This window comes from Manis pentadactyla, chromosome X, assembly GCF_030020395.1.
Source record: "Manis pentadactyla isolate mManPen7 chromosome X, mManPen7.hap1, whole genome shotgun sequence".
NCBI classification, from domain to species: domain Eukaryota; kingdom Metazoa; phylum Chordata; class Mammalia; order Pholidota; family Manidae; genus Manis; species Manis pentadactyla.
This window is the reverse complement of record NC_080038.1, coordinates 30,104,154-30,118,313: the sequence shown is the minus strand read 5'-3', so window position 1 is coordinate 30,118,313 and position 14,160 is coordinate 30,104,154. Positions and strand designations below refer to the sequence as shown.

Genomic DNA, 14,160 nt, shown 5'->3' with positions numbered 1-14,160 from the left:
GGGTCTCTCATTCAAACACCGTAGTACGGTCCATAAGCAGACTGACCATCCCCGTAGACTATTGGTATCTGACTTTGGTCCGGATTTTAACAAACCATCATGCCTCTCTGTCATGCCTGATGCAGTAGGATTGTATGGCATATGAAACTTCCATTTGATTTGCAGATGTCACAACCATTCTTGCAGTGTATGTTCAGGAAAATGGGTGCCCTGATCACTCTCAATTACCTGTGGTTGGCCATAGGCAGCAAAGAGATGCTCCAGGCCTCTTTTGGTCATCTTCTGGTCTGCACAATGGGTAAGAAAAGCAACCAGAAGTCCACTAGCTGTGTCCACACAAGTCATGGCATACCAATATCCTTCTGACACAGGTAGAGGCCCAATATGGTCTATCTGCCACCTGATGAGGCGTATAGGCCCCTTAGCTATTCTCCCATGCTGCTGTGGAACTTGGTGTAAGTCCCTTTTGGAGCACACGACACACTCCTGCCAGGCTCTACTAACTTCTTCAAAGGTAAAAGGCAAGCCCCAATGACGGGCTACAGCCCCCATTGTCTTTTTCCCCTCATGCAACAAACGCTGATGTAACCATTGGGCTACATCAGAGGCAGGCTTTCCTTCCAACCAACGTACCTGGGCCAATTTATCTGCTTCATCATTTTCTGGGGATGCCAGTGGCAAATGACCTGTCACATGATACACTTTAATTATTTTTGTCTGACCACAGGCCCATAAGTGTTACCATAATTCTTGACCTCAAAGGGGTCAGTGACCAACCAACCAGTTGGCATGGTATCAGGTTGGTAGCCACAGGGTCAAGCCACGATAAACAGCCCAGCTGTCAGTACAGATAACTATAGCGGAGGGCTCCTGGATGATCACAAGCCACATGGCCTGCAACTCTGCCTATTGGCTGCTCTTCCCCTCACCATCTTCCATCCATATTGTTTCAGTCTTAGGATGGAAAGCTATGGCCCTCCATTTTTGTGGCAGCCCATGGCTGGATCCATCTGTGTACCATGCATCTTCAGGTATAGAGGCTCTTCCCTCCCGGTAGGGACTCTCTGCTACTAATGATTCAAAAGCAAGTTCTTCCTGCTTTTCAGTAGTATATGTCACTGGCCCCAATAAGCATTGGAGTTCTTCACTCAAGGGGCTACTAGAGAGGGCACTATGATGCTGTAGGTAAGCACCTCATTTGGCCAGTGTGGGCGTTTGTGCCACACAATTCCTTGGCTTTTGGTTCCAGTCTCGTACCCACCCCAAGATGGGATAGGTGGTTATTACCTTTATCGGGACCATTCCAGTGATGGGTTCTGTAGCCAGCAAGGTATGATACATGGCAGCCAGTTGTTTTTCTATCAAAGTGCATCATACCTCTGCTCATTTCCAGAGTTGTGACCAGAATCCAAAAGGGTCATGAGTTTGTTCAAGCTGCTGCCGGAGACACCAGCCATAACTGCCTTCAGTCACATGAACATCCAGCTCACAGGGCCTTCATGGGTCTATCACACTCAAGGCCTGCAAGGTCTTGACTGCCCGTTTTGCTGAGGTAAAGGCAGATGCACATGTCTCATCCCAGTCCCACCTGACACCCTTTTGTACCAACCAGTATAAGGGCTTCAGAATTTGTGTCAATTGTGGGATGAACACTCTACACTAGCCTAGAAGACAGAAAAACTCCTGTAGCAATGCTACAGTTGTAGGGGTAGGAAAGGCCTGGACTTTATCTATAACTGCTTCTGGTATAACTTTGGTCTTACCCAACCAAATGAACCCTAAGAATTTGACAGACAAACCAGGTCCCTGAACTTTGGTACTATTCACAGCCCATCCTTTCTCCTGTAGATGTTGCAGCAGTCTAGGTGCTACACCTTTTAGATCTGAAAGAGATTTGGACATGAGCATGACATCATCAATATAATGGTACAGCCACACCATTGGCAGTTTTTCCCATGTAGCCAAGTCCTGGGCTACAAGTCCATTATAGATGGTGGGGCTGTGGAAGTATCCCTGTGGAAGAATAGTGAAAGTCCATTGCCATCCTTCCCATGTGAAGGCAAACTGTTCCTGACTTTCCTGCTCAATGTCAATGGAAAAGCACAAAGTACAGCCATAAGCCAATCGAGCAGGAAGTGACTACCTGGGGTCTGATGTGCATTTTGTAATTGCTGCCTCAAGGCAGGCTGCACTGTCAGGGAAGCCAGCTTTCCCATCTCTGATCCCGACAGAACAATTCCATCCACCCCTAATTCCCCCAGACACAGGAGCCAAGCTGATATTGACTCCTAGGGCTTCTGCCTAAACCGGGAGCCCAAATCCACCAGCTCAGCCTGAGTATACGGGCGGAACACAGAGAGCTCCATCACCTGGGAACTTTCAGCTGCTCTTCTCCTTTGGGAACTTTCAGCTGCTGGGTCTTCATTTTCTTTATAATCACTGGGTGTGCTTTCAATAAAGGAGGGGTCAGTGTCTCTGGCACCACCCCTTCATCCTTCCCCAGCTCCTCCAATTCTGGGGCTGATGGCACCTTTCTCTCTCCTCCTCCGAGTGCCTCCTCTGCTACAACCTTTACCTTTTCTGCCATGTCTCGCAGCAATGCTAGCTCAGTCTTCAGCAGCTCTCTTACCGTCACCTCAATGCTTCACAGCTGGCTGGCATTCTCATGCCACCTCCACCTGTGCTGCCCTCAGGAGTTCGTCTTTTTCCTTGGTGGCCTTTTCCTCCTTCAGAGCACCTGGCAGCACTGCCGTCTCATTTTGTAAGGAATCTTTTACCTCTTCAATGGACCTCACTGCTGGCATTCTTATGCTACCTCCTCTCGCATCAATGCCATTTCCTTCTTCAGGGAATCCACAGATGTTTGCAGTTCATGTTCTCATGCCACTATTTCTTGGGTCTTTTTCAGGAGCATGTCCTTCTCTTCTGTAAACTTTTTTAATACTGTAAGAAGCAGCCAACCCACAGTCCCTGCTGCCTCACGGGCACTCTGTGTCTCAAAAGACCTACTTACTACACCAAGGGCCACCCCTACTGCCTCAGGTATCACCTCCACTTGACTCCAGTCCTGGGGTGGGGCCCAGTCCTCTAGGAGGCAAGCCACCTCAGACCACATACCCACTGAGGGATGATCCACTGTTTCCCCATTCACAGGGGCAGCCTGCTGAAGCACCCCTCCCGGAAGGGCAGCCTGTCTTTTTCCTTGGTCAACCATGAATCCTGCTGACTATGCCAATTGTCCTACCAATGAGTTTCAGCCCCAGGCAAGTTCCCCATGGATTCAGTGTAACCAAAGAAAATGACAGCAAACGTTCTTTAGGGTGAAAGGGTTTATTACCCGGCTTGTTCTCCCGTCAGTAGGTCAAACACTAGCATCTCTGCCTCCACTCAGAGCACTGGGCTGAGCTCTCTATATAGTGCAATAATAGCTTATTGCCTAAAGGTGTGGAAGTGGTAGCCTAGCAACAGGCCAGTTGCTTAATCAGGTGGTGTAAGTTCAGTGAGGATCCTATCCATATGAACCCCAAATTCCCCACAATGTTGTAACTCCCATCCTCCTCTCCATAACTTGGCAATGGTGTGGATAAACTGAAGGTTCCTAAGGCCAGGATTCTCACCTGGCCCTGGTCAGCTAGCTCACTACACACATGTGGTCAATACATTGCTGTTGACTATATAAAGAGCTGTGCCCAGTATTTTGGGCAACATGGTGGCATGGCTGCACAGCTGCAGGAGAGTAGAGATGAGACTAGAGTGTTGGCAACACCGAGGACAGAGACAGACAGCTGTGAGAGTAGAGAGGCCCAGAGGCAGAGGCCAGCTTGCAGCATGCAGACTCACTCTGAGTGGATGCAATTCTAGTGATTGACCTGCCACCATGGGAATAAAGTTGGGTATAAACCCTTTCACTCCAAGAACATTCCATTATCATTCCTTGGTCTCACTGAATCCATAGTGAACTGCCCAGGGCTAAAACCCATTGGCAAGAGAAGTAGCTTGCCAGATTCTCAAAATATGTTAACAGTTTTCAACCCTACCCATGAAATAATGTCTAACCAAATAAAGAATACCAATAAAGGAGAAATTATACAAAATAACCAATTATAAATTAACAAATAAAATACCTGAAATTAAAAAAAATCACTAGAGGAACACATCAGTTTTGAGGTAGCAAAAGAACCAGTGCCCTGAAAACAGGCCAATTAAAATGATTAATTCTAAAGAGCAGAAAGAAACGAGCAAAGAAAAATTAACACAGCTTCAGAGAACTGTGGGACACCATCAAGCATATAAACATAAGCATAATCAGAATCCTGAAAAGTCAGGCTAGAAAGAAAGAAGCAGAATGGAAATGTGAAGAATGATGAAAACTTACAAATTTGATGAGAAACATTAATTTACACATAGAAGAAGCACAAAAAATTCTATGCGGGATACATACAGAACAATCTAAAATTAGACAGTAACTGTGAAATTGTTGAAAGGCCAAGGCATGGTATGTAGCAAGACAAAACTGACTCAACACCTACACTGCTCCTCTAAAATTAACAGCTGAATTCACATCTGAAATCCTAGAGGACAGAAGGCACTGGAATAATACATTAAGTGTGCTGAAAGAAGACTGTCAATACAGAATACTGTATACAGCAAAACTGTCCTTCAAAAATGAAGGAGAAATTAAGATATCCCTAATAAACAAAAATTAAAAGAATTCATTGCTGGCTGACCTGCTCTACAAGAAACCCTAATGAGAGTCCTACAGTCTGAAATAAAAGGACACTAGAAATTAACTCAAAACCACATGATGAAATAAAAAGCACCAGCAAAGGTAAGTACATCGCCAAATATACAAAAAAAAGCAGTATAAATGTATTTTCTTTGCAACCTTTTTATTTTCCTTTCTAATTAAAAAAAAAACAGTGTGAGACAATAAATATAAAACCATTTTATGTGTTTATGGTGTATAAAGATGTAATGGGTATAATAAAACTAGCACTAACAAGGGGCTAGGAAAAGGTGATACATTGCAGCAAAGTTTCTGAATTATGTTGAAATTAAGTTGGTATCAATTTGAGCTAGGTTATTTTAAACTAGGTTGCTATTTATACTCTTTAAGGTAACTACTAAAAAATAACTAAACATATAGTAAAAGAAAGAAAAAAGAATTAAAAAGTATGCTGAAAATAAATATTGAATACAAAATAAGCAGTAATGGAGAAATACATGAATAAAGACATGACATATAGAAAACAAGTATCAAAATGGGAGACAAAAATCCCACTGAATCAGAAATTACATTAATTATAAATGGACTAAACACTCCAATCAAAAGGCAGAGATTGACAACACAGATTTTAAAAATTAGAAAAAAGAAGAAACATTGGTTTAAAGACACAAACGACTGGCAGCAAATGAAACAGAAAAGACATACCACACAAACAGTAACAAAAAGAGAATGGGAGTGACAATATTAATAAAAGACACAATAGAACTTAAGTATACATTGTTCTAGCATGACAGCATGAGAGTAAAAATTATAAAAGTCCACTATTTAAACTTTGTGGAAATTATCCCAAGGGCACCGAACAGATTTTTCTTCATTTGCTCAAATTCATTAAGAATATATATAATCTCTGGCATTTGATCCAAGACCACTTCCTTCCTCCTCCTTCCCCACTCAGTAAGACAGAAACTCTAGACTGGTGCAGCTAAGAATACAGGGCTCTCTTCTCCCCCAGATCCCAGCTAGAGAGCTATCTTTCTGGGAGGGGTAACACATCAACATTTCTCATGCTGCCCCCAAGATATGTTGCAGAAGCTAAGTTTTGGGCAAGTATAGCTGAAAGGAGTTGAGGTGCTCCCTTCCTCAACACCTCCCCTCCTCAAAGGAGTTAAGGTGTTTTCATTGTGAAATTGCCCTTGCTCTATCTTTAAAGTGATGGTTCTATGCCTACAGAAGCAAGCCAAGATCTAAAGCTATTTTCTCCTATCCCACCTGGCACCCAGCTTCTAAGGTAGGGGTGTTACTCAGAGAAAAGTGCACCATCATCTCCACCACCAGCTAAAGAGCCATGATTCAGAGATTTTGCCTGAGAAGATAGCCTTAAAATAGCTCTTAATCTCTTCCCAAAGGAACTGATCTCATTTTCAATGAAGTATAAAGAAAATTGAGCCAGAAAACACTCTTAAAAATAGTACAGGTCGTAGTGAAAGGAAATTGGGAGGATATTGGCATATTCAATGAAGATACAGGCTAAATTGCAGGCCTGCTAGTTAGGCGGAGAAAACTGGAGAAAGAGACAGCTGGGAGGGACCCTCCTGAGGTCAGAATAAAACTCAAACACTGACCTAAGGAACTATTATTTCAAAGGAGGCTGGATTTAACTGACTTGGTCTGAGAAAAAATTTATGCTTCTTGCAGAATTAGGATTAATGGAATTTAATAGCTGGGTGTGGAAAGGGAAAGAGATAATCAAATAGAACCCTGCCAAAGCCACTGTCATCCCAGAGTGATTGTGGGCCTACCCAAGACTGTTTCCCCTTAGGAGTGGTATTAGAAGCTTCACACTACACGTGTGTGAGTTTTTTGTGGGGAGGAGGTAGACGTCACTTAAATAGTATACAGCCAGTCAGTAAAAAATTAAACAAACAAATAATATTAACAATCCTGTGGGAGATGACATGAGTACAAAAACTGCTATATTTCTAAAATGTCCAGTTTCCAAAATAAAAATTCTAAAACAAGCAAAGAAACAGGAAAATAAGCAGACAACAGAAACTGCCTGTTAGAGTGACTAGCTATCAGATTTAACAGAACACTAATTCAAAATAACCCTTATAAATGTCTTCCAAAACTAAGGAAATTATGCCTAAAGAAGTAAAGGAAGTTATGATGACAATGCAACATCAAATAGAAAATAGCAAAAAAGAGTTGAAATTAATAAAAGAACCAAATGGAAATCCTGGAGTTGTAAACTACAATAACAGATATGGAAAAAAAATCACTAGAGGGGTTCAATAGTAGATTTGAATTGGCAGGAAAAAAAGGAATTAACAAACTTGAGGATTGATAGAGATTATGCAATCTGAGTGCAGAGAGAGAACAAGGAAAAATAAAGAGTCTCATACGTATACAGTACACCATTTAATGCACCAACATATGGGTAAAGAAATGACCAGAAGCAGAGGAGAGAAAGGAAAAGGAAAACCATTTGAAAAATGAGGTGGGTGAGAGCAAAGCTGGGTTGGGCTATGGAAATTATTCCAGAAGGTATGATGAATTCATCAGGAAACATAACAACAGAAATGATAAATGAAAAGGCTAATATAATAAAAGCTATAAGTATGTACTTCCTGTTGTGGATTCTATTGTGTCCCCCCTCCAACTGCATATGTTGAAGCCCTCACCCCTAGTACTCTCACAGATGTGACTATACTTGGAACTAAGCCATTTAAAGAGAGGATTAAGTTAAAATGAGGCCATTAGAGTGGGCCTTAATCTATTCTCACTGTCGTTCTTTTAAGAGGAAATATGGATATACACAGAGACACCGTGGATGCACACGTACAGAGAAAAGACCATATGAGGTTACAGAAAGTAGGTGGCCATCAGCAAGACAAGAGAGGCCTCAGAGGAAACCCAGTCAGCCAACACCTCGATCTTGGACTTCCCCTCCAGAGCTGTCAGAAAATACATTTCTGTGGTTTAAGCCACCTAGTTTGTTATTTTGTTATGGCAGCCCTAGCAAATTTAACACAGTGTCCTTTCTTCTCTAAGCTTTAAGATCATAAAAATCATACAAAATTTTAAAAAAGAAATACTCATAATACTATGTAACATTATTATTTTAACATTATTGATAATACTTATGACAAATATACCACAAAAAGGTGAAGAAGGGAATAGAGCTATATAAAGTAACACTTCATGAATCTCACTGGAATTAAGTTAGCATATATCTGAAGCTGATTATGACAAAATAATATGTCTATGGTAACCCCTAGAGCAAACACTAAGGACATAACTCCAAAAATATAGTTAATAAGTCATTATAGAAAATAAAATGCTGCATTAGAAAATACTCACTTATTATAACATAAAATAGTCATGGCAGAATAGATTAACAAAAAGTAGACATGAAATACATAGAAAAGCAAATGGAAATCGATAGACATAAATCCAACAATATCAATAATAACATCAATACTTAAGTATTAAACAATCCAATTAAAAGGCAGCAATTGTAAGATCAGATTTAAAAAACAAACAAAACAAGATCCAACTTACATGCGCCCTACAGGAGACATGCTTGAAATTCAAAGATACAAACAGATTGAAAGTTAAAGGATAGAAAAATATATGTCATGCATAAGCTGAGTGCAATACTAATACCAGACATGACAGAATTCAAAACAAAAAATGCAAATGCAACTGTACATGAAAAGAGATATTTTGTAATGGTAAACACTTCTAAACTCTGTATTGCCCTGACAGCAAAGCCAGAAAAATAAACTACAAGAAAATTATAGAGCAATATGCCTGATGAGCAGTAATGCAAAAAATCCTCAGCAGAATACAAGTAAACCAAAATGTACAGCACACTGAAAGGATCATATACCATTACCAAGTGGAATTTATCCCTGGGATGCAAGGATGGATCAACATGCAGAACTCAACAGATGTGATATACCACATTAATAGATTGAAATATAAAAATCATCTGATCATCTCCATAGACGTAGAAAAAGCATTTGATAGAATTCAATATCCTTTTGTAATAATTCTCAACAAATCAGGTATAGAAAAATGCACCTTAACGTAATAAAAGCTGTAAAAGACAAACTTATAATTAACATGATATTCAATGGTGAAAAACTGAAAGCTTTTCCTTAAAGATCAGAAAAAAGACAATGATGCCCACTCTTGTCACCGCTATACAACACAGTACTGGAATTGTAGCAAAAGCAATTATGTCAGAAAAATAAAAGGCATCAAAATTGGAAAGGAAGAAGTAAAATTATTTCTATTTGTAGATGACATAGCCTCATTTATAGAAAACTCTAAAGACCCCCCACCAAAAAAAATCCCCAAACTATTAGAACTAACAAATTCTGCAAAGGTGTAGGTTACAAAAATCAACATTAAAAAATACTGGTTGCATTTCTATACATTAACAGCAAACTATCTGAAAAGGAAAATAAGAAAACAATCATATACAATGCATCAAAAAAGAATGAAATACTAAGGAATCAACATAAGCAAGGAAGTGAAAGGCTTATACACTGAAAACTACAAAACAGTAGTGAAAGAAATTTAAAAAGACACACACAAAAGTGGGCAGACATTCTGTGTGTGTAGATTGGAAGTCTTATATTGTTAAAAAGTCCACTCTAACCAAAGCCATATATCCTCATCAAAATCCCAATGTTATTCTTTACAGATACAGAAAAAAACAACCCTAGAATTCGTATGGAACCATGAAAAACCTAGAATAGCTAACATAATCTTGAGAAAGAAGAATAAAGATGGAGGCATCACACTTTCTGATTTCAAAATATATTACAAAGTAATTGAAATAGTATGGTAGTGGCTTAAAGACAGACATACTAGACCAATGGAAATGAAAAGAAAGCCCAGAAATAAATCCCATGTAAACCATCATCTGATCTTCGACTAGGGTGCCAAGGACACACAATGGGAGAAAACAGTCTCTTCAACAAACGATGCTGGCAAAACTGGATATCCACATGAAAAAGAATGAAACCAGACCTTATGCTATGCCATAAACAAAAAACAACTCAAAATGGATTAAAGACTGAAGTGTAGGGCCTAAAGGCATAAATCTAGAAGGAAACATAGGGGAGAAGCTTCTTGACATTGATTTTGACAGTAACTTCTTGCATATAACAACAAAAGCACAGGCGACAAAAGCAGAAATGGACAAGTAGGACTGTATTAGACTAAAAAGTTTCTGCACAGCAAAGGAAACAATCAAAAGAGTGAAAAGGTAACCTATGGAATAGGACAAAATATTTGTAAACCATTATCTGATAAGGAGTTAATATCTAAAATATAAAGAAACTCCTACAATACAGAAATTCAGAAAAACCCAATTTAACAATGGACAAAGGGGCTGAATAGACATTTCTCCAAAGACATATTAGATATCCAACAAGTATATAACAAGTTACTCAATCTAATTTATTATTACCTCAATGCAAATCAGAAACCACAATGAGGCCTCACCTCACTCCTGTTGGAAAGATGGTCATCGAAAAGACAAGAGAGCACAAACACTGGTGAGTATATGGAGAAAAGGGAATACCGGTATACTGCTGGTGGGAATGTAAATTGGTGCAGCCACTAAGGAAAACAGCATGGAGGTTTCTCAAAAAATTAAAAATAGAACTACCATATGATCCAACAATTCCACCTTTGGGTATTTATCCAAAGGAACTGAAATCAGCATCTCAAAGAGCTGTTTTCACTCTCACATTCATTGCAGCATTATTCATAATAATCAGATAGGGAAACAATCTAAACAACCCAAATGTTCACTGACAGATGAATGGATAAAGTGAATGGATAAGAAAAACGTGGTGTGTGTGTGTGTATAAACAGTAGACTATCATTCAGCTTAAAAAAGAAGGAAATCCTGGGATGAACCTTGAGGACATTAGGCTAAGTGAAATAAGCCAGTCATAACAGGACAAATACTGTGTGAGGTATTTAAAATAGTCAGACTCAGAAAGCAGGGAACAGAATGGTGGTTGCTGAGGGCTGGAAAAAGGATGAAATGGAAAGTTGTTTCAGTTATGCAAGATGAGTAAGTATCAGAGATATGCTGCACATCATAGTGCCTACAGTTAACAAAACAGTATTATGCACTTAAGCATTTGTTAAGAGGGCAAATCTCACATTAATCATTCTTATCATAGAAGAAAAGGAACACAAGGAAACTTTTGGAAGTGATGGTTATGTTACTACCTCGATTGTGGTGACAGTATTATATAGTTGTATATGCCCAAACTCAACAAATTTATATACTAAATGTGCAACTTTTTTGTGTATCAATTATACAAAATTATATAGTCATTTTTTAAAGGACTATAAAGAAATACTACGAAAACTGTGCCAACGAATTAGATAGTAGAGGAAATGCACAAATTCCTAGAATGCCACGAACTACCAGATTCAAGAAGAAATAGAAAATCTGATTAGGTCCGTAACAAATAAACACTTCCCACAAAGCAAAGCTCAGAACCAGACAGCGTCAGATGTGAATCCTACCACATTAAAAGAATTAATACCAATCCTTCACAAACTCTTCCAAAAAATAAAATAGAAAGGAGCATTTCCCAAATCATTCTCTGAAGCTAGTATTAAATGATAATAAAAAAATAAGACATTACAAGAAAAGGGAATGACTGTTAAATGCTGTGTTTATAAATGTAAAATCTTCAACAAAATACTAGCAAACCAAACTTTACAACAAGTAAAAACCATTATACAGCAAGAAATAGTTGCATTCTGCAAAAGAGGTATTTGAGAACTACAGATCCAGTAGGGGCATGGGGGCTAATCCTGTCTTTGTTAAATCTAGGCTGGGTGCCTTTTTTGTTATAAGTAATGTTAAATTTTGATAAAAAATGATCAAATCTGGTCACTGTGCTGCATATAATTTTGGGGAAAATATATGGTAATTTTTACTTTATTTTAAGGTATGTTTAATGGATGGTTAATAACTAAATTCTGATCATTTTTGTAAATGTAATATTAAAACCTAAGTCATTTATTGTTACACTGTTTGTAACAAAAATAGTCTCTATGAATTCATCGCCATTATTTTTACTTTTTTAATCTATTCATTTTTAAATTTTAAAAGCAATATATGCTTACTGTGAAATGTTGACTTTACAAAGTTTTTGATTAGCTCTAAAGTGTTGAGTTTATATGCCCATTGCCTAAATTTGAGGGCCACATTTATACAAGGGAGGAAGGAGTCAAAATTACCCAATTAACAATCTTGTCCTCTACCAAACCATGCACCCCTCACAAGAAGTAACAATTTTAATTCACTCTGAGTTAAACCGTACAGTAACAATAAACGATTATGATTTTTTGAGAAACATGCAACTATAATATTCTACCAATTTTATGAACTTTGAGATTTTCTTCCAGCTCTACCGCCAGAATGCAAGACTAAGTATGTCTGATCCTGATTTCCTCTGAAGAACTGTAGTCAGTCATTTGCTGCATGTAAGGACATATTTAGGACATATTTTAATACTGTGTTAATGCCACATAGTCTTTTTTTCCCTCATATTCCAATATAAAACTTAAATAAAATCACAGCAAATAAAATTCTCTCTTGCACAAACATGGGAACCATAAGTTCACCAATAACTTTTAACAAAAGAGGTTTTGTTTTGTCAACAATAAATGACATTGTAAATAAGAAATTACCAAAGCCTAGACACACAGTGATTTTAAAAACTGGAAGTCATCAAATACTAAAATAATTAGCATAATACAACTTCCAGTCTCAACACAAGTACTGTTGTGAGGATCTGAAGCTGGTAGAAATAGAGCTCATAATTTAAGCAGTACATAAGCCACCACTGCCCATCTTCTCCTTCAACATGTAGATTCGCAGATAGTTTTTCTACTTTGACCTTAAATAACACATAAGCATTCTATTGCTTTTTCATCTCAAATCTATGTTGTTGTTAAATCTCCAGATGCACAAATGCACACTTTATTATCACAGTGCCTTAAGTAAAAACACATTTTATTTTAATCAATATTTCTCTTTTGGAAATTAAAAGATAGAATAAAGTTAGAAGGAAAAAAGTCAATTATAAATTTTTAAAGGTTTAAAGAGTAAAGCTCAAAAAGAAAGCTTATAACACTTCATAAACTTGATATGATCAGTGCTAGCTTTTTATAAATCAAAAAGTATTTCAAAGAAAACTGATGTACCTTCATTATTTGTTCTATTTTATTGATATCACACATTTGTAGCAATGTAAATATATAAAATTTCTCTTCAAAAAGGTTCACAAGAGGAAAATTACATATTTCTCTTAAGATTAGAAATGGCTAACTACAATGAATTTACACCAAAACAGTAACTTACCTGAAATCTCCAGCAGAATGGAAGGGATTTTTAACATTCACAATGATTTCTTTCCATTTATAACATGGGGATTTGCATTTTATAATTTCCTAAAGTAAATAAATAAAATATACTTATGATAACAATAAAAAAGAATATCCTGAATTACAAAATATAAACTTAAAGCACCTAAAAAACGGTCCATTTAAATACTAGAGCAATATTAATTTATAAAAGCCCCTTTCCCCACAAATAGTATACTGCTAAAATCTAGGCGGGAAAGAATAAAAGTAGATTTTACCTCATCACTGATACATAGTAGTGTGCTAACAACTGAACTCTGTCTTACTAGGGTCCCCTAAATTGACTTTCTTAAAATTGATTTTGTTAATGACAGCATGTTTTCACATTTGCAAATGAATCATATATATATATATATATACACACACACACACACCTAATACACAACATAAGGACGAGACTGAGAGACTGAGACAGGGGTGTGTGCATGTGCATGCACACAGGTGTGTGAGGGCCTGCATATCTGTGTATGAATGTGAGTGTGGGATGCCTGTACTTATAATGTGATAGTTCCACTAACATATTTGCACTGTAATAAAAGCAAAAATATAAAATTAAAACTTCAAACCACCCAAAGGACTTCCACGGAGGAAAAAGATTCTAGGAATTCTACATTTTTAGACTGATTGTGTCCCTACCTTAGTTTATTTCTCGGTTATTATCCAATCCACTCTCTGATGACTAAGACCATGAGTAGCCAGATGGAGAAGTAAAGAGCAACCACATGAGCTTCAGGTGTCAGCTTTTCTGCCCCAGAGCCATGTTAATGACAGGCTTAGACCATTCCATGTCTCAGACTCATGTGGCAAAACGATGTTTAGTTTCAGAGAATTTGTGTAAGAGGATTGGGAAATTTAAAAGTTCACTCTTCAGGAGGAAATCAGATCACAGTGCACATCTCAGTGACAATCGAATGCCTGTTTCTTGTCCTGGGTGTCATTTTCTAATAAGCCAGCCTGCT

General features: G+C 38.0%; 1 protein-coding gene across 1 annotated transcript in view; it reads right to left on the bottom strand.

Moving 5' to 3' along the window:
- The window catches only part of CFAP47 (cilia and flagella associated protein 47), a 510,608-nt gene that overhangs the window by 260,222 nt on the left and 236,226 nt on the right, over nucleotides 1-14,160 (bottom strand). The window contains exon 39 of the mRNA XM_057495502.1: nucleotides 13,140-13,228. Within this exon, the coding sequence (XP_057351485.1) occupies nucleotides 13,140-13,228 (89 nt within the window). The remainder of the gene's footprint in view (nucleotides 1-13,139; nucleotides 13,229-14,160) is intronic.